Source organism: Paroedura picta, chromosome 13, assembly GCF_049243985.1.
Source record: "Paroedura picta isolate Pp20150507F chromosome 13, Ppicta_v3.0, whole genome shotgun sequence".
In the NCBI taxonomy this organism is placed as follows: domain Eukaryota; kingdom Metazoa; phylum Chordata; class Lepidosauria; order Squamata; family Gekkonidae; genus Paroedura; species Paroedura picta.
Window position 1 is genome coordinate 43,408,132 of NC_135381.1, and position 19,689 is coordinate 43,427,820.

Genomic DNA, 19,689 nt, shown 5'->3' on the forward strand with positions numbered 1-19,689 from the left:
CACCCAATAAATGTTCAACAGAATTTTTTTAATATATTAAAAATTAATTAACTACCACCTATCCAAGTAACCTTTCTAGTGCTCTCAAGAAACCCCAGGTTTCACAAAACCCTGGTCGAGAAGGCCTGCTCTGAAGGGTGGAGAAGAACCGGTATGAATTACCTAGAATCCTAGAGTTGGGAGGGACCTCCTGGGTCATCTAGTCCAACCCCCTGCACTGTGCAGGACACTCACAACCCTCTCGCTCATCCACTGTCACCTGCCACCCCCTTGAACCTTCACAGAATCAGCCTCTCCGTCAGATGGCTCTCCAGCATCTGTTGAGAAATTTCCAAAGGAGGAGAACCCACCACCTCCCGAGGAAGCCTGGCAGGAGAACATTTTACATGTTGGATCAAAGAATAATACCCCCTGGCTGCCAACCTGCTGGTCTGCTGTCATGAGTGGAAGTGCCTGCTTTCTCCAGTTGATCCTGCACTACAGGATGTGCCCCAGGATTTCTTGTGCCTGCTCCACAGGCCGTGTGGGGTGGGGTTCCTCTGCTGAAGCCGCAAGGGAAAGGGCCTTTTCTTGGGCCTGTACTGCTGGTGGTCAGGCCCAAACCAAGCTTGGCAGAGACCGGACTGGCTGCGGTGATGGTTGTCCCTTGTTTTCAGGGACAGAATGCCTTGAGGTAGTCTCCAGTCCCTTTTCCCTTTTCCATTTGTCATGAAAACAATAGGGGGGAACCACCTGGACACAGCTGGAAACAAAGGAGTTTTTTTAAAAATCACAAATTTATGCAGTTGGTGTTGTGGAAACATATGTCAAGACCCACTGCCCCCTTCCCCCACTTCCCAATGAGAGAGAAAATGGGTCATTATAGAGAAGTGGAGGAGACCAGAAGATCTGGTTGTTATTTTTGGTCAACCACAAGGAAGGGAAACAAATCTGGAAAAGATGAAATCTCCACTAACTCCTCAAAGGCATCTCTAACAACAGACAGGGCATTATTGGGGGGTGGGGATGCCAGCCGGAGAGGGAAGACTGTCCAAAATGCCAGCAAAATTCTCTCAGAGTAACAAATCAAAGCTGGATCAGAAAAGTAATGGGGTTATCTGGGTTTTGGGTTTCAAACAGCTAACTAGTGCAGCCCTGGTTCTTAAATGAGTCCCAGTGCAAGGAAAATATTATGGGAGCTGAATTGTTTGTGGAAAGGAGTGGGAAGGTGGAGACAAAAAAGTCACAATGCCTAAGGGTTGCCAGTCTTCCAAAATTATGGCTGGTCTCCAGACTACAAAGATTTTAAATTTGTTATATATGGCCTTATATGGCCATGTCAACCCTCCCCCATGGCCAATCATGGTCCTGGAGGGGGTGGGAAGGGGAGGGGCCCTGGGTGGGCATGTGCCCCCCCCATCATATTCTGCACAATCACACCCCTTCTGGGGTCTCTTGGAGCCTGAAGAATATTCCAGGGGTTTCTCAATGGTAAAAAAGGCTGCTCTAGACCTATCATAGGGTATGTCATACTATCATAGTGATGGCATATTATCATGCACATGTTTGCGTTATGTACTTGCAGCCGGTGCATGGCATGTACTTCTGCGACGAAAGTTCCGAGACTGATCCTGTGTCGAGCAGGGGGATGGACTAGATGGCCTGCATGGCCCTGCCCAACTCTGGTTCTGTGATTCTAAACTACCAGACCACGGCCATAAAGCCCAGAAAGCTCACAACAGCCAGTTGACTGTGGCCGTGAAGGCTGTTAGCAGTGCTACCTGATTCTTCCAATGGGAGATGCCGAGGATTGGACCTGGGACCTTCTGCATGCCAAATAATGCTCCATCACTGAGCCTCTCCCCAACCCCCATTCAGTGTTGCCAGCAGTAGAAGACTCGGGGAGGGGGGCATAAATGGGCACCATCCCATCAACAGCATGATGCCATTACTGTGCCAAACTCAGAAGTGATGTCATACCATATCTTTTGTCTGGTCTAAGAAACATAGGAGCCATTGCTAAGCAGAGTAGAGAGTTCTGCTATGGAAAATTTCATTCATTCATTCATTCATTCATTTATTCATTCATTCGATTTATAAACCACCTGCCTCAGTAGTCCAACTCTAAGTGTACAACATATTTATAAAAACAGATACAATTTTAAAACGTTAAAATAATGGTATGACTGCTAAATGGAGAGAGCCTGATGTTAAGCCTCTCTGTGATTCAGTTTCTGCCATCCCACTCATCAGATGAAGGGCTGGATTGTTCCTAGAATCATAGAATCATAGAATCATAGAGTTGGAAGGGGCCACACAGGCCATCTAGTCTAACCCCCTGCTCAACGCAGGATCAGCCCTAAGCATCCTAAAGCATCCAAGAAAAGTGTGTATCCAACCTTTGCTTGAAGACTGCCAGTAAGGGGGAGCTCACCACCTCCTTAGGCAGCCTATTCCACTGCTGAACTACTCTGACTGGGAAAATTTTTTTTCCTGATATCTAACCTATACCGTTGTAGTTTAAACCCATTACTGCGCGTCCTTTCCTCTGCAGCCAATGGGAACAGTATCCTGCCCTCCTCCAAATGACAACCTTTCAAATACTATCATGTCCCCTCTCAACCTCCTTTTCTCCAGGCTGAACATTCCCCAGTCCCTCAACCTATCTTCATAGGGCTTGGTCCCTTGGCCCCAGATCATCTTCGTCGCTCTCCTCTGTACCCTTTCAATTTTATCTACGTCCTTCTTGAAGTGAGGCCTCCAGAACGGCACACAGTACTCCAGGTGTGGTCTGACCAGTGCCGTATAAATGGGACTATGACATCTTGTGATTTTGATGTGATGCCCCTGTTGATACAGCCCAAAATGTTATTTGCCTTTTTTACCGCAGCATCACACTGCCTGCTCATGTTTAGCTTACAATCTACAAGTACCTCAAGGTCTTGTTCACACATCCTGATTTAAAACAGATGATACTTTATGTGTGAGTGGGGCCCGTGGGGCCCATAGAGTATTGGTATTAGCAATTCAGAATTCTGGGAGGTCATTCTGCCAGGTAGAGACCAGGACGGAAAATGTCCTGGCCCTGGTTGAGGCCAAATGTTCCTCTTTGTGGCCACAGACCACCAGTTGGTTGGTGTTAGCCAAGCATAGTTCTCTTCAGGAGGTATAGATAGAGTAAGGTGACCAGATTTTAAGATTGCTAAAGAAAGACACCATTGACTGGGGGGGTTGCCAACCTCCAGGCACAGCCTGGAGTTCTGGAATCACTGCTCAAGCCTGCACAGCTTGGAGACACCAGAGGGTTGCCAACCTCCAGGCTGTGCCTGGCGTTCTAGAATCACTACAAGCCTGGAGACCAAGGGCTACCCTGGAGGCCAAACTGTCACTCACTGCTGGGATTCTTGGGAGGTAGGGATGCCGGGGGGGGGGGGGCTGGGAATCCCCCGGAATTACAGCTCAGGGTTCCCATCTTGCAATAGTCACACTGGAAAGACCGGAAGATGGGTAAGCCTCCCAGAACAGCAAGTTGGGGGTGAAAGTCTGGGGACATCTTTGGTAGACCCACCCCCACTCTTATCCACAGCCTCTGAACTCTCTGCCCAACACCCAAACAACTGCTAGGGGGGAGAGCTTACAGGCTGCAGAGAATACACCACTACAGCAGCCACCTGGAAAAAGAACAAGCTGGCCACAGTGGGATGATGAGCCTGGCCAGTACGACTGATATTTAGTATACAGAACCACAATGGAGCCAGTCAGCTCAGAGCCCATGCAGGCACCCTTGCTGCTTACTATATGGAGGGGCCAATTGAAGGGCCAGAGTTTGCTGGGTCTCAAACCAGCTGCTAAGTTCACAATAGAAACTGCCTATCTATTGATCTTCCGGTTTGTAATATAATGTTCATTCAGCTCACATTCTTCAAGTATAACAAATTTAGAGTCCAGTGGCACCTTTAAGTTTTATTCAAGGTATGAGTTACCGTGTGCACCTGCACTTCCTTAGATACGAGGTGCTCCTGGACACTGAATTTGTTCTCCCGCTTCAGACAGACCAACACGGCCATCCACTCGAATCATTCTTCAGGTAGGAAAGACATTTTCATAATCAGGTTTAGCAGAGAATAGAAGTTTCTACTCTTCATTTGCCATTCTCATTTAGAACATGAGAGCTCCACAATTATTGTTGTAGAATCATTTTCTGTAGTGCTTTTACAGTTATGCTGAGCTTAACACGTTCAGGTGACTTAAGGGAGTAGATAATATTTTGTTACCGCATCAGACTTTGTGGTATAATTTATGTGTCCTATGTAATGTGAATGATACTTTTTATTTAAATGCTTTAAGTTTGATGCTGTTGTACCAAGAGATTATACAGGCAGGTGTGAAGCCTTATACCACTATAAGGTACATCATCTGATTTTAATGGATCTAGGCACAAAGATAATTAAAGCAAATCTGTGATCTTTATATAGGCATATATAACTGTGATCTTTATATAGGCATATATAACTGTGATCTTTATATAGGCATATTTCTCTTCCAAATGTGAGCTCTCAAGTGTTTGGTAAATTGCAAGGCCTTGCTTTAGAGAATGACCCTTGTTGCATGTTTAATATGCAGTACTCTTCTGAAATGAGGTTCATGCAGTGCGATTAAACTGTGTTCACAAATATGCTTACCAATTATGTACATAATTTCCCTTGAAAGATTTCTTAACTACCTAATTTCTTTTCTATTGAAACTTATGATATTCAGAATTCTGAGGCAAATCTTGTGAAGCCTTTAGAAGCTATCATGTAGCATCTGGGGGGAGGCAGGATATAAATTAAATAATAATAATAATTATTATTCATGAAAAATCTAAGATAAAAGAAATTGGGGGAAGTGTCAAACTACACCACAAATTATAAATGTCTTCTTTTTGTGGTTCCAGAATCACAATTCTGTGTCTTTAGAATCAAACGTTGTTAACCTTCCAAAGAGCTAAGATGGGGGAGGCAATCAAGTTTTCCTTTAAATAAGAATCAAGATGATCTGATGTTATAGAAATGAATATCGTATTACTCTAAAAGCAATTTATTTCAAATGACTCACATTTTTCTCCATGCTTTCTGAAGCGAAAAGGGAGGCCGGGATGTCCCGCAGGTCCCAAACCCTTTTGAGCCAATGGGCACCTTTGGAATTCTAACTCAGGGCAACGTGTCTTCAAAACAATACAAGGTCTGCAACAACTAGAAGAAGAGCTGGTTCTTAGATGCCGCTTTTCTCTACCCGAAGGAGTCTCAAACTGGCTTCCAGTCGCCTTCCCTTTCCTCTCCCCACAACAGACACCCTGTGAGGGAGGTGGGGTGAGAGAGCTCTGACAGGACTGCTCTGTGAGAACAGCACCATCAGGACTGTAACTAGCCTGCGGTCACCCAGCTGGCTGCATGTGAATGAATGGGGAATCAAATCCAGCTCACCAGATTAGAGGCTGCCACTCCTAACCACTACACCAGCGAACTCTTTCCTCTGTACAAAACGGGCAAATCAAGCAGATCTGCCTGCGTGTTCTTCTTTTAATTATATGTTCTGCTAGTTCTGCGCAAAGAACAAGCGGCCCTGCAAGCCACTGCAAATCTTGTTACCACCCTCACTGCAGGGTTGTGATTACTTGATCAATGAACACAGATCCACCTACAAATTAAAGTTCAGAAGTTAGCAGTCCTGCTATCTAGGTGAACCCGTGAATCTCAGTAGGCAAGCCCTAAAAGTCATACAGTCACCCAGGCATTTTAATCTGATCTGATTTACTCCTGAGCAAATGTCTGTGGGCTGCAGGCAGTGTGACCCTGCTCATAGTTACTCCTGCAAGGAATGTGTTGTCCCTGCAAGGAATGTGTTGTTTGTCTGTGACTGCAAAAATGAAAGGACCTTTTAGCTGGTCTTTCAGGTGGCACCAGCTTTAGTAGCCAAGAACTTCCCTTCTAAAGGGCCTGTTTTCCTGGGGTGGGGGTGGGGGGGAAAGGAAGTGCTTGTATTAAAAGTACATTGGGGGCTGTTTTTTGCCTGCCAGAAATGCCCACCCACTGGAAGATGCGCCTGCTGGCTGCATTTTTCCCAAAGGAAAGAGAGAGCCTGCAGTTGCAAGCAGGCGGAGCTCCCACGACACCGTCCCAAGGGCTGGGAAGGGGGGGGGAGAAGCTGGCACCGAGGGCTGAGGGGAGGCCGAGGAATTCCTGCCGTGGGGAGAAGGGGCCCGCACATCATGCCTCCGCCCATGCTGGCAAGGCGAGGCGAGGCACAGGGCAGCAGCAGCCAAGCCCCAGAGAGAGACCCGCCCCACCCCGCCCCGCCCCGCCGCCTGATGGGCAGCCCGGAAGGCGGATGGCGATGGCAGGTTGACGGTGGCAGAAGCAGCAGACGGCTGTTGCTACTGCCCCATGCCTCGCCTCACTGGCATGGGCAGAGGTGTGGCGCACGGGCCCCTTCTCCCCACGGCAGGAATCGTGGGCAGGGAAGGAGGGTGGGCAGGCGGCCTGGGGGGCGCGGCGCTGCCCTCAGCCTCCCCTCAGCCCTGGGCGCCGGCTTCTCCCCCCCTCACCGGCATGGGCGGCATGGGGGGCCCCAGCCTCCCCCCCGGCCTCAAGTATGGTGGCAGCTACCGCCCCCTCCCTCCATCGCCCCCCGACTGGCCTTAAGAAGGGCAGCGGCAGCAGATCCATGGAGGCAGGAAGGCCCAAGCAGGTGGCCGCAGAGCGGTGGGCCCCGGCATGAATGGTGGCACCGTGCAACCCTCGCCCTGGAGCCTAGGCTGCTGCGCGGGGGCCTCCTGAGCCTGGCCTGTCTTCTCGGCTGCCTGCTGGGCTACGCGTAGCAAAAAAAAAAAAAAATTAAAAATAATATATATTTTTAAAAATCGGAGAATGCAAAGGGACAACTGGAAAACACCGTGGGACGCGGGGCAAATGCCCCAAATGCGGGACTGTCCCGTGAAAGGCGGGATGTCTGGCCACCTTAAGATAGAGGGGCAGATGTGGACCGCACCTGGTCTCATGGGTGAGAAACAATATCTTGAACTTGATCCAGAATTCAACAGGGAACCAGTAAAGCTGTTGGTGAACTGGTCGAATTTGTGCTCTCTGGGAAGTTTGTTTATTTCCTGCCACTCCCGAGAGCAACTCATGGCGGGTTACAGACGGCCAATAAACCCCATTAAAATGGACAACAAAATCACAATACAAACAGAGCAACATGGCAGCACTACCTCCAAACTCCCCCACCCTACAGAGCTATGTGGTCTTGACTCCTCTTTCGGTCTCTGCCTCTGAGGTCTCTACCTCTGGAGGGATGGAAGGAAGAGTCAAGATCTCATGGACTAACGGTTGCCTGACGCTGGCAGCCCTTTTGAGTATCAGGGGAGAAAAATCTGAAGATGGCAACATTCACGGCATTCTCAAGAGCCCTATGCCGAGCCTCTCAATCCACCCCCCCCCCCCAAATAAACCACAGAGATGTACAAGGGACAGGCAACAAAACACCAGACAGGTCTATGAAATTCTGGTTTCGGAATCAGGCTATTTTTCAGGGAAGATCATCAGGCCACCACCGTGCTGTCTTTTTCTAAGCATGACCAGCCTTGAAGAGTCGCTGTGCCTGCTGCTGCAGGACAGACAGACAGATCTCTGTGCTCCATTTCCATGCTGAGTTTGGCAGAGGCAAATCAGTAAATGGTTGTGTTATCCCCCCCTCCCCTGCCCCTTTTGTGTCTTCACTTCCTTTAATAGTAATCCTACATTAGTGAGGAAGCATAAAACAAATAAACTGAGGGGGGGGGGGAGAAGCCAAAAGGGGTAAGGAAAAAATAGCCCATTCTAATGGCTGAGCAGGAACAATAGGGGCAGGATATCTGCTTCCGGGGGACAAATTTGGGCTCAGAGTCAGATGCATAGACTAGCTGCCCCATATTGGAAATCATATTTATTTATTTATGGGATTTTTTACCCACTGCTCTGGAAAATCGTCTTGCGGCAGCTTGCAATTTAAAAATAAAACCCCAATACAGAAACTATAAAACATTAAAATGGTAAAACATAATTAACAACTTGCTTCGGCGGAGAGAACGTAAAAAGCAGCCCCCCCCAGACCACCCTATGCCCCCCTCCCTCCAGCCCAGTGGCTCAGGGATCAGATTCTCAGGGGTGCCAACTGATCTTAACCTGGTTCTTGGTACAATAAAATCAGAGCCCAGGAGCACCTTGAAGACCAACCAAGATTTATTCAAGGCGTGAGCTAAGTTTGAGCAGGCCAGTTCTCAAAACTGGCTGCAATTCTATGGGGGGGGGGGAGGAATGAGACCTGTGCTGGGACAAAAGTGCCACTGGAGCACTGACTCTCCCTTTGCCGCTCCCCGTCAGAATCCCACATTGGTACTTGTAGCCCAGTGGATGACTTGTGTGCCTGATTTATCCCCGTGGTGTGTGTGTGTAAAGTGCCACCAAGGCAGTGCCACCAATGGTGCCCTCATAGGGCTTTCAAGGCAAGGAATGTTCAGAAGTGGTTGACCTTTGCCTGCTTCTGCACCGTGACCCGCTGGCCTCCCATCCAAGTTCTAGGCAGGGCTGAAGCTGCGTAGCTCCTAGGATGTGAGGCGATCAGGTTAGGCCAGGCTAACCAGATTATGACATCCTCTTCACGTAGGGCAGGGGCTCCTAAACTTTTTTGGACTGCCCCCCCCCCATTTGCTCCAAATGTGGTTTGAAGTTGGTTTATTACTTCACAGTTACAGGGCAACCCTATGCATGCTTACTCCAGCTTGATTTCAGCAGAACTGGATTGGCATACGTTTTCTAAAAGGTGCACTCATAAAATTCCCTGGCAAAGGTCATGCATCTACCATTTCCTGAACCTTCCTAATGCCATGACCCTTCAATACAGTTCCTCATATTGTGGAGACCCCCAACCATGAAATGATGCCAGGGTTCTTGCACAGAAATTAAACCAAAACAGACCAATGGTATGAAGATCCATTGTTCATGATTGTATATAAATTGTTTTTTTCCCGGGGTTTCTCAGTTCAGTTCTGCCTTTGTCCCACCATGCCAATCTTGCTCTTTTCCGCTGGTCCAGACAGACAAATTCTCTATCTCGATCTACCCCACAAGGCTGTTGTGTAGATGGCACCCCCCTGGCCAAGCTGCTTGCCCTGCCGCGACCCCTATGAAAGGGTTGTTCGACCCCCAGGTTGAGAACCGCTGCTCCAGGGGAAGTGATCTTGGTAACCCGGAGACCAGCGATGATACTGGGGGACTGTCCCTAAGCTTTGGTTTCATATTATGCCTGAACTGAGCTGTGTTAATGTATGTTTAATATATACAGATCTAACAAAAGTCATTTATTTTTATGGTATTGACTATATACCAATCGTCCAACCCATTCTGTTGAAAGAGTATTGCTATATCTTGCAAAACAGGCAAACCAAAACATTGGTGTTGAGTGTTGTCAGCATTACATGTGGACATAAACGATTGGTTTGCCAGGGGTAGTCAAACTGTGGCCCTCCAGATGTCCGTGGACTACAATTCCCATGAGCCCCTGCCAGTGAATGCTGGCAGGGGCTCCTGGGAATTGTAGTCCACGGACATCTGGAGGGCCGCAGTTTGACTACCCCTGGTTTGGACAGTTTCAGGTGCTGAGTCTCAGCTATAGACAGGTGTCGCCCCCCCCCCCGCCCCCAGACTGGCAACCAGCCCACTCCACCCCAGCCAGCGCCTGAGTCACTATCCTGCCCCTAAATCCACCCCAAATGGGAATGACTTCTGAGTAAAAGGTCCATAGGAATCTTTGTATCCACAATCCACACGGATGGTGCCATTCGTATAGTAGATAGATGTCCAAAGCTTCACATAAGGGGCATAATTTCGCAGTGGCCGAGGGAGATCTGCTGCTTTCTGTCTGTACTTCAGTTTTTCTTCTCGGCAGATAATTCCTCTGTCGAGGAGGTGGAGCATGCTGCACATTTAGAGGCATTGAGGCCATGTTAAAATCTTTCCAAAGCTGGCCCATAGTTTGTGTGCATTTCGGATGGTACCTTTTGGCAGCCAGGTATTGTCCTTGTGTGAATTTTCCCAGGCCAGGGCAAGCCCTAACTGGTTGGCCTCCCTTGAGTTCAAGCACAGTATTGTGCTCTTTGATCTCATCCAAATTGTCTTTTTTGCCTAATGAAGGAATTTGAAACTTCCACTGCAGTATGTTTTCCTGCTGCGGTGCCCCCCCCCCCTTTATACAGGGCTTCTTCCTGCAGCGGTCGTTCATTTCCTTCAGGGAATCAGCACCGGAATGTCTTAAGAGGGCTTGCTGTGAGTCCACAGATCTTTTTAGCAGATGTTGGCGGCCACCTCATTTTTTCCTCTGGCTTATTTGGCTCCCTGCTCCTCCCTGCCCCCTGCTCACACAGCCTATGGTCGTAGCATCGAGACCCCTTTTGTTCTCATTCAACTCTTATATCTGTATTCCTTACAAGCACTGCTTCATTTTATTTGGGACAATGGGACTGTGGTGTGATGTAAGTATGGATGTAGTGTAATTTAAACTCTAACTCTCTGGTCTCAGGACAGGATAAAGAACTGAACACGGCTTGTGGGGATGCTTGCACGCTTGGGTGGAGATGGATGGGACTAGCAGCAAGTCTCTTTTAATTACTTCTTTCCGCAACTGGGAAAGTGTCTGCCATTAATCACTAACCTTAACATTTTTATAACCCCCATGTATTTGTGAATAACAATTGAACCCAAAAGACTGGTTTTGCTATTCTAGCCAGGAACTATACAGTCTTCATTATCATACTTGTTGTGATGCCGTTTACTAATTGACTACTATTTCACTCTATTTTACTCTCTCCTTATATCTGTACATTTATGATCCCGGTTCCATTGCCTGAGGGAGTGGGCCTGCACACAAAATCTCACAGCTTGAATAAAACTTTGTTGGTCTTAAAGGTGCCTTTGGACTCAAATTTTGTTCTTTTGTTCCAGGTTGTCCAAAGCAGGGGTAGTCAAACTGCGGCCCTCCAGATGTCCATGGACTACAATTTCGCTTTCGCTGGCAGGGGCTCCTGGGAATTGTAGTCCATGGACATCTGGAGGGCCGCAGTTTGACTACCCCGAAGCTGCCCCATGTCCAGTCAGGCCCTTGGGGTTCCTCCTAGCTGGAGTCTCTGAGTTTTTAAGCCTTGAAAAATCCTTTCCGATAGATTCCCCCTGGCACTTGGACGATATTTGCAGCAGAATCAGACGATAAAGTTTGGAGGTTGTGGACCATCCCATTGCAGGTGGAGTATCACTAGCCAAGGACTCTGTTTGCGGAGGGTTCTTATTATGGGGAAGCATTTGAAAGGACTTGCTTTCTGCCTGAAGCCGGAGCCTCCATTCTGCCATGCTGCCTGCTCCCCACCTTCACAGTCGAGGCGGGAGGCGATGAGAGACAGGGCACTTCTTGTGGTGGCACCACACCCTGGCAATGGTCTCTACCTGCAGGGTTGACAAGTGCCCAATTTACCTTCTTCCAGTTGTCAAGTCAAAGCACCTCTTTCTTTTACTCAAGCTTTTAATTAGGGTTTTATTTTAACAGCCGTTTAGCTGTTTACTTCAGGTTTTTGTTTGTGCAAGAAGTTGCTCTGGGATGTTTTCACCAATGGATTAAGCAGAGTACATCTTGAAGTTTGAGCGTGCACACATGCACAGATGCTGTGTGTCGTATTTCGTCCCCTTCCCAGTGTTGCGTTGTCAAATAAATTAGGCAGAGTCAGAACACCTTGCTTGAGTTTAGTTGGGATTTGAACAGTTTTCTGTGTGAGGTCGCCATTGCTTATCCTGCTCCGTCATGCTGGTTCTTAAGGGTCTAAAGAAGTACAAAGGAAATAAAATTCAAGCCTGTGGCAATTTGCTTGGTAGGCTACCTCGGGAGGTGGTGGGTTCTCCATCTTTGGAAATTTTTAAACAGAGGCTAGATAGCCCTCTGACTGCTGATTTTGTGTAGGTTCAAGGGGGTGGCAGGTGACAGTGGGTGAGCGAGAGGGTTGTGAGTGTCTTGCATAGTGCAGGGGGTGGGACTAGATGACCCAGGAGGTCCCTTCCAACTCTACGATTCTATGATTCTAGATGACCAAGCATCTGTATCCCCCTATTTTTTCGTGGCTATATATAGTAATGGAAATACAGGTGAGGGTGGGTGGCTTGCTTTCTTCTTTCCTGAGCAGGAGGAAGTTGTGTGTTCTTGATTTTAAAAATGTCTGAAATACAGAATGCTTCTCTCAAGATCGCAAGTGTGTCCCCCAGTTTCCCCTCTCCCCTCCCAGCCTGTTTCCTTTCTGGAAAGGAACAGATAAGGATGTGGAAGAAGCCCAGGAAGAAATCCCTTTGCTTCTGGTGCCTTTGGGACGTCAGAATTGTATGCCTCATTTTACACTCTCCCTCCTTCAAGACAACAGTGAACCAAGCGAGGCAGTCTGTTGTTTTTATATTTTAGAGCAGAAGAGCAGAATAGGAACTTCTGTCTCCAGGATCCAGAGTCAAATTTTGGTCATTTCATAGTCACGTTTCATAGTCTTCCATGATGGTCAATGATCCATTTAAAAGATGGATCTCTTAAATTGCAGGTGACTTTGCTGCATGCACGCACGCGCGCCCACACACCTACACAAACAGAGCAAGAGAGCAAGCACCTTTTAATTAACTGGGAGGCTGGTGGGAAAATACATGTAGCGTAGACAAGGTGTAAGTAGTGAAGACTGTGTGGGGTGGCATGCTGGAAAAAGAAGGCATGTCTGGTTGATCCTGTGGGAACACCTTCCAGCTCTACCATTCTATTTATTTATTTCCTTTTTATTTATTTATATTTATATACCATCCGCCCTGGAGGCTCAGGGCGGTTTAGAGGAAACAGGAAAAGGATACAGATAACCTATGGTAACAACAGGTGATAACAGCAATAACAGTATAGCAACAATAACCTTAACATGATCACAGCAGTAACATTAGAGTATGTAAAAGGTAAAGGTAAAGGTATCCCCTGTGCAAGCACCGAGTCATGCCTGACCCTTGGGGTGACGCCCTCTAGCGTTTTCATGGCAGACTCAATACGGGGTGGTTTTTTGCTAGTGCCTTCCCCAGTCATTACCGTTTACCCCCCAGCAAGCAAGCTGGGTCCTCATTTTACCGACCTTGGAAGGATGGAAGGCTGAGTCAACCTTGAGCCGGCTGCTGGGATTGAACTCCCAGCCTCATAGGCAAAGCTTTCAGACGGCTGCCTTACCACTCTGCGCCACAAGAGGCTCTTAATTAGAGAATGATGGAGCTGCAAAAGAGCCTCAGCTCAACTCTTACTGGGACCAGTGGGTCAGGTAGACTGGTAGCAGTCGTAGTAGGAGCAGGGGCTTGGGGGCCATTTGGAAGCGATGATCTCCTAAGAGCTCCCTGGAAACAGGGTCATAATTGAGAAGTACACAGCATGCCTTGTAGATGGAGCAGCCAAAGTTCTGCTCTTGAGAGAATCTCATGCCACAGTCCTAGTAAAAACCATCACAGCAGACAGTGCTGGGCTCGAGGGACCAATAGCTTGCTAACCGATAATGTTATATTGTAATTGTTGTTGAGGGATTTTAATGGATTTTATTGGAGTTTTTAAAATGTTGTAACCCGCCACGAGCCGTAAGGGAGTGGTGGACAATAAATAGAAAGATAATAATAATAATAATAATAATAATAATAATAATAATAATAATAATAATAATAATAATAATAATAGTCCTTCTTGGCATGAAGCAACTCTGGTAGGTCCAGATAACTGACAGGCTGTCAGAATTTGGGGACCCAGAAAAATCAGATGGGTGTAGCTCACCTGTAAGCTTGTGGTTATTTACCTCCCGTAAGGATTAGGGCCCACACATTGTCTCTTGTAGGCCACAGCAAACTTGTCACCTCTTTCCCTGGACCCAGCCCATAATATAATCCCATGAAGCATGCAAGGGAGGAAAACCCTCTTTTCTTTCTGAAATGCTATGTAGACAGTGCTGTTTGCCACTTGCAAGTATGCTATGACTTGAAGTAGGTGGTACTTAGCATTGCATAGAGCAGGTGTGGCCAACCTGTGGCTCTTCCATGGACTACAATTACCATGGTATAGATCAGGGGTAGTCAAACTGCGGCCCTCCAGATGTCCATGGACTACAATTCCCAAGAGCCCCCTGCCAGCATTCGCTGGGAATTGTAGTCCATGGACATCTGGAGGGCCGCAGTTTGACTACCCCTGGTATAGATCATAGAAGGTAAGAGAAGATCAGGAGAGTCATGGCTAAAGGAGCAATGCAGTCTGTTCCTTCTAATGATGATTGCTATGTAAATAGTTAATTAAGTGCTTGCGTTATATTGCATCTTGGATCCTAAATGTTGCTTACAAAGAATGTGATGTTACTGGCAGCACCAAACCCCGTCTGTAATGTGCATATGGCAGAGTATTGAGGGTTTTGGATTCCCTGTGCAGGTCAACTGACAGAACAAGGTTTTGTTAGTTGGAACCGATTAACAAGACCCTGTAGCCTTTGGCCAGCCCCTACGTGCATCCAACTGAATCTGTTATTCCAAAGAGATCGGTAACCTCAGCGAGCCGAGCTGAAAAAGGGCAACTGGCTTCTGCCAAACTTCTGGAATGGGAGCAGACTCGGCTTGGTTAATTGTGTGAAAAGCTGACAAACTCTCAAACACTCCCACAGGTCAGCTGTTGTGGCAGAGAGGAAAATCACACGTGTTCCCTAACAGGGAGGTTGTTTTAAAGCCGTACAGCTTTTAGCAGCGTTTTCTGCGTTGTGCAGAGATGGGGCCTCTGTAAACAGCTTCCTTGTGGGCCTTTTGCTTCTCTCCCGGGAGTACACAAATTCATTTCCAGGATGTGATGTTGCCTGGATGTGATGTCACTTCCTGGTTGTACTGACTCCGTGGCCTGGAAAAGCCTCGAGGGGTCCATGCTGCAGGATGGATACCCACACATTGCTGGCACGGAAGAGAGCATGTGTATGTCGGGCAGGACTCTGTTCACTGTGAGAGTTCACAGCTCCTTGCGAAGCGCTCAGGCAGAAGAAAACCCCGTCCCCCCCCCCCCCCCCCCACGACCTGATATGTGAAACGACCCTTATTGCGATCTTTCTTGTTCCTTTCTGGTTGGTCAAAAGACTCTATTCCATGTGAAGCAGAGTTGCCAGTTCCGAGATGGGAAATACCTAGAACAGCCTTTCTCGCCTTTTTTTAGCATTGAGAACCCCCTGAAACATTCTTCAGGTCTCAGGAACCCCCAGAAGTGGTGCCATCGTGCAGAATAGGGTTGGGGAGTCTAGCTGTGTCCATGTCATTGGCCATTTGGGAGGGGAGGGTGGGGGTCAACAACCATCATATTTAACAAATGTAAATAGTATGTAAAAATATTGATTTAACTCCCACCCCTTTGGGAAACTCTTCCAGGGCCATGAAGAAAGCCCAGAATTTTGCAAAACCCTGGTGGAGAAAGCCCAGCATAGAGAGTGGAAACTCAGGAGGGTGGCCTTTGGGGAGGAAGGGGGATCTCTTTGGTGCGTAATGCCATAGAGTCCACCTTCCAGAGCTGCCATTTTCTCCGGGGGAACTGATCACTGCCACCCGGATATCCTTTGCAGTCCCAGAAAATCTGGAGCCTGGCAAATCTAGCGTGAAGCAATCCAGAGGATTCACCCATCACATCCTTCCTCTTTCCTCTTCTTGTGTTTAATTCCTGAGTACAATGCAGCACAGAAGCTGGAAGTTCAGGAACCCTGCCAATCGGCTGCTGGGTGGAGAAGCAAGGTGACCCAACCCCGCCCCTTGTGATGAATTCCAGCCTGCACAGTTGCCTCTAGGTGGGGACGGTTGGAGAATTGGCTTCTGCAGCATGCAGCTGGTGCAGAGGCCCTGGATACTGCCAAAGCTCTTGGGTGCAACCCGGGCTCTGGCCCTGCTAGAACTTGTTGCCCTTGGTTGAGAGGAAGAGGACGGGGATCTTTTTCTCTCTGATGAAATGAAAACATCCTGTTCCAGAGGATTCTTCCTTTTGTGTTCACCTCTCTCTGCGTCTCTCTCTCTCTTCAAATGGGTGGCCGTGTTGGTCTGAAGTAGCATAATAAAATCAGGGTCCAGGGGCACCTTTAAGATCAACAAAGATTTATTCAAGGCATGAGCTTTCGAGTGCAAGCTTTTGAGAGTCAAAAGGCCTTTAATCAGATACATCCCTCTTAAGCATATATTCTCTCTCTCTCTCTCTCTCTCTCTCTCTCTCTCTCTCTCTCTCACACACACACACACACACACACACACACTATTACCTACACAGCAAGGCTGTCTGACTGTCCTACTATATCAAGGAAGTTCCCTCCAAATGTTTTCTTACTCCCATCTCTGATGCTGCTTGGGATCTTGCTAGCAAGATGGTATGAAGGAAATCAGTAGTGGATTAGTGCTTCCTTCGCACAGAACTGTGCGGCTAAGACTGAAAAATGTATTTGCAAAACTACTTTTTCAGACAGGATTTGGGGTTTGGCCTCATTTTTGGCTTCTAGCTAGGGAGCTCCTAGGGAACTGCTCCCTATAATGCCTGAATTGTTCAAGAATAACATATTTTCTGCTTTACAACAGACTGTGTCTAATGTACAGCATAAGGTGGAGCAGATTTGGTCGACCCAGTTCCTTACCCACCCCTCAAAAACGTGCATAGTCAGCACTACAAGTGGAAAGAGAAGATCTTTAAGGAATGGATTTGAAAGCATTCTTTCCTCTATCCATATAGGAAGTTATTACATTATATGTTTTGGGTCCCGTAGAAGTAAATTGCTAAAGTACCTCCCTTACGTCAGAGGAGTGTGGATATGTTTCCAGAAACAGGATAAACTAACTGAATTATGTTCTTCTCTTTTCTTTTAAGATGTGCAGAAGAAGAGGCCACTGACAGCCATGGAGTCATGACATTCGGGTGGTGGATTTGTCAATTGGAAGGATGGAATTTGTAGGCCACAATCAGCCTGCGTGCTCTGGGCCAGTTCCGAATGGATGCACCAACAAGATATTTCAGGCGCATTCAAAGGAAAGAAATGCAGAACTGAAACCCGGAGGCTGTGATAGCAACAATCAGGAGGATGGACCTACGCATAAAAAGAAGAGCAAGGGCAGTCGGATCTGGAATTTGGTTAGCCGAAAGAAAGGGACCTCCATGAATACCAAAAGGCCCCAGTCTATGATCCTCTTTGGAGATAACATGGAGATCTTAGAACAAAACCATAAGATGTCCTTCATGGACAGGGTGAGATCATTCAAGAAGCTACGATCATCTGGCACGTCCAAGAATGTCTCCAAAAACAAGGCCAGTGCTATCACTGAGGAAACTCAAGAAGAAGATGAACAGAAGGCACATCACAGAATTAAGAAGCTCAGCGAAAGTCAACGGCCTTTCCGTCATTCCTACGCAGGCTACATTGAGGATCTGGATTCTTCATTTGATGATGTGGAGCTAAACAGCTGCGTGCTAGATATGGACGCCAATGAGAGTAAGTGGCTGCAGATCGTTGACATTGGAATAAACGGTGAAGATTCCAGCAGTGACTGTCACAAACCGGCAACTCAGAGGAGGTTGGCCCCAGAGTTTGAAAATCCTCAGACTTCTGCACCAAGAGACACTCAAAGGAGACATACAGTCGCTGTGCCAGAGACCAGAAAGGGAAGGAGTTCAGACGTCTGGAGTTATCTGAAAGGGCTTTCGTTAACAAGCAAGGATAATTCAAAACGAGACGAAAGAACTGAGTCGAATTTTCAGGAGCCAGAGAACGCAATGGACAATTCCTCTTCTCACTTAGACTTTGATCTGAGAAGCGAGGAGGAGATGGAAGCGGCCCAGACGAAAAGGCCAAACAACGTGGCTAAAGGCACTCACTTTGGTGGGGTCCGTCGGTTTTTCAGCAGCGTTGCTGAGGCAGCCAGGAAGTGGCGGACTTCTTCCAGAACATTTTCGCAGGAAGAACAAAGGCCAAACTCCAATGCTGGACATCAAAGGCGAGAGGTCTCTTCCCGCCAGCAGCCCTTGGTGATTGCAAATCACGATGCCAGGGCTTTCTCCTCCACTGGAAGGTGCCCGGATTATGGCATCTGGGACAAGAGTGGTTCAAAAAGCTCAGCAAAGAAAAAGCTGCCTCCAGGGAATGCAAAAGCAGAGGTTTCTGAGGCCTCCAGTTCTTTCTTCAGTAGTGGAAACGGCAGCTTTAGTGAAACTTCCTTTCTGCCCTGTGACTCAAATCTGTCTGCTTTCCCCTTCTCGGAATTTCCTGATGACAGCTGTGCAGTTCTTGGTGTGCACGGTCTGGCTATGCATCTCTTGCCAATAGATGACCCCCTTCTTCATCAAGTAGATCATCGGGATGTAGGTACTGCTTTGAGAGAAACCTGGGGGTCAAATTCTTGGGAACGTAATTACATGGACAGCTCGGATGACACTTCGAGTCATACCCAGGGCTTGGATGCACCTTGCTTAAAGGGTCAGGGTTTAAGCAAAGCCAACTTGAACACTACACATATGGAAAACACGCCTTTGGATTACAAAAACTGGTGCGAGACTGAGTCAGAGCTTTCGTGTAAGACGGATGGAAGAACTTTGGGCCTACGTGCCGCTGCAGAGGATATTAGACCTCTAACTAGTACTATGGGTGGAGCTCAGGATTTGGCCCATCCTGCAGCTGAGATAAGGACCTACTATAGGGCCCCAGTAGATAATGAATATGTGGATAGCCCTGCTCAAGGTAGTCCAGGCAAGGAGTTTATTCCAGTTGGCCATCCAGACTTGGGGGCAATGCTAACAGGTAATCTGATCCCTGAGGACGCTTCCAGTGATAGCCAACAGCTGAGCAGTAACCCTTTAGACAGTCAGGGTTTAGAAAATGCACTGACAAATACCTGTGATGTAGAAAGTTCTCCCCTAGATTCTCAGAGCATTAGTCCAGCTCCATCCGATACACAGAGCATGGGTGGCATGACAGAGGAGCTCTACAGTTCCTGTATACCGGCTCCTTTAAGCTATCCTTCCCAAGCACTGGATCAAGAGGATCCCCCCGTGGAAGTCAATGGAGAAACCTTCCCATCCAGACAAAATCCTGAAAGGGAACCTTGCCTTAAATACAGGGAGGTCTGCCCTTCTTTCCAGATGGGCCTGTGTACCATTGTCTCCTTCAATGAATTCGAGAGGGGAAAGGTAAGACGTGAGTGATGTGTAGCAGCCTTCTGAGTGTCTCTTTAGCAGGGATGGATGGATTTCCTGTGCTCCATGTCTTTATTATTCTGCAGACGTTTCATATTGAATTCTGTTCCTCTTTAATTCTTGTGTAACCAAGGGGATTGTAAAATCAGTTCCAGAATGGGGACATGTGCAGTTAGCTTCAGTTTTTAATTCCTACTTCTGTTCATTTGTATCTGCTGCTCTGCTCCTCCCCCAAATGTTCTAAACATTTCTCTGTCTGTTGGTAAAACACTGAAAAAACAAAGCAAGGCTACCAGCGCCCCATCTGTCCCCGGAGCACCTGGCTACAGTGATCCATGCAACAGTCACTTCCAGGCAAGACTTCAGCAACTGGCTCCATGGGGGCTTCCCTTTGTCCTTGACCTGAAAGTTACGGCTGGTGCAAAATGCAGCTGC

At 47.6% G+C, this 19,689-nt stretch overlaps 1 protein-coding gene across 4 annotated transcripts in view; it reads left to right on the forward strand.

Moving 5' to 3' along the window:
* Positions 1 to 19,689, forward strand: part of ARHGEF9 (Cdc42 guanine nucleotide exchange factor 9) — a 248,261-nt gene that overhangs the window by 17,767 nt on the left and 210,805 nt on the right. For all 4 annotated transcript variants that reach the window (XM_077307302.1, XM_077307301.1, XM_077307304.1 and 1 more), the window contains exon 2: positions 16,939 to 19,248. In XM_077307302.1, the coding sequence (XP_077163417.1) occupies positions 17,011 to 19,248 (2,238 nt within the window). In that variant the 5' untranslated portion in view covers positions 16,939 to 17,010. The remainder of the gene's footprint in view (positions 1 to 16,938; positions 19,249 to 19,689) is intronic.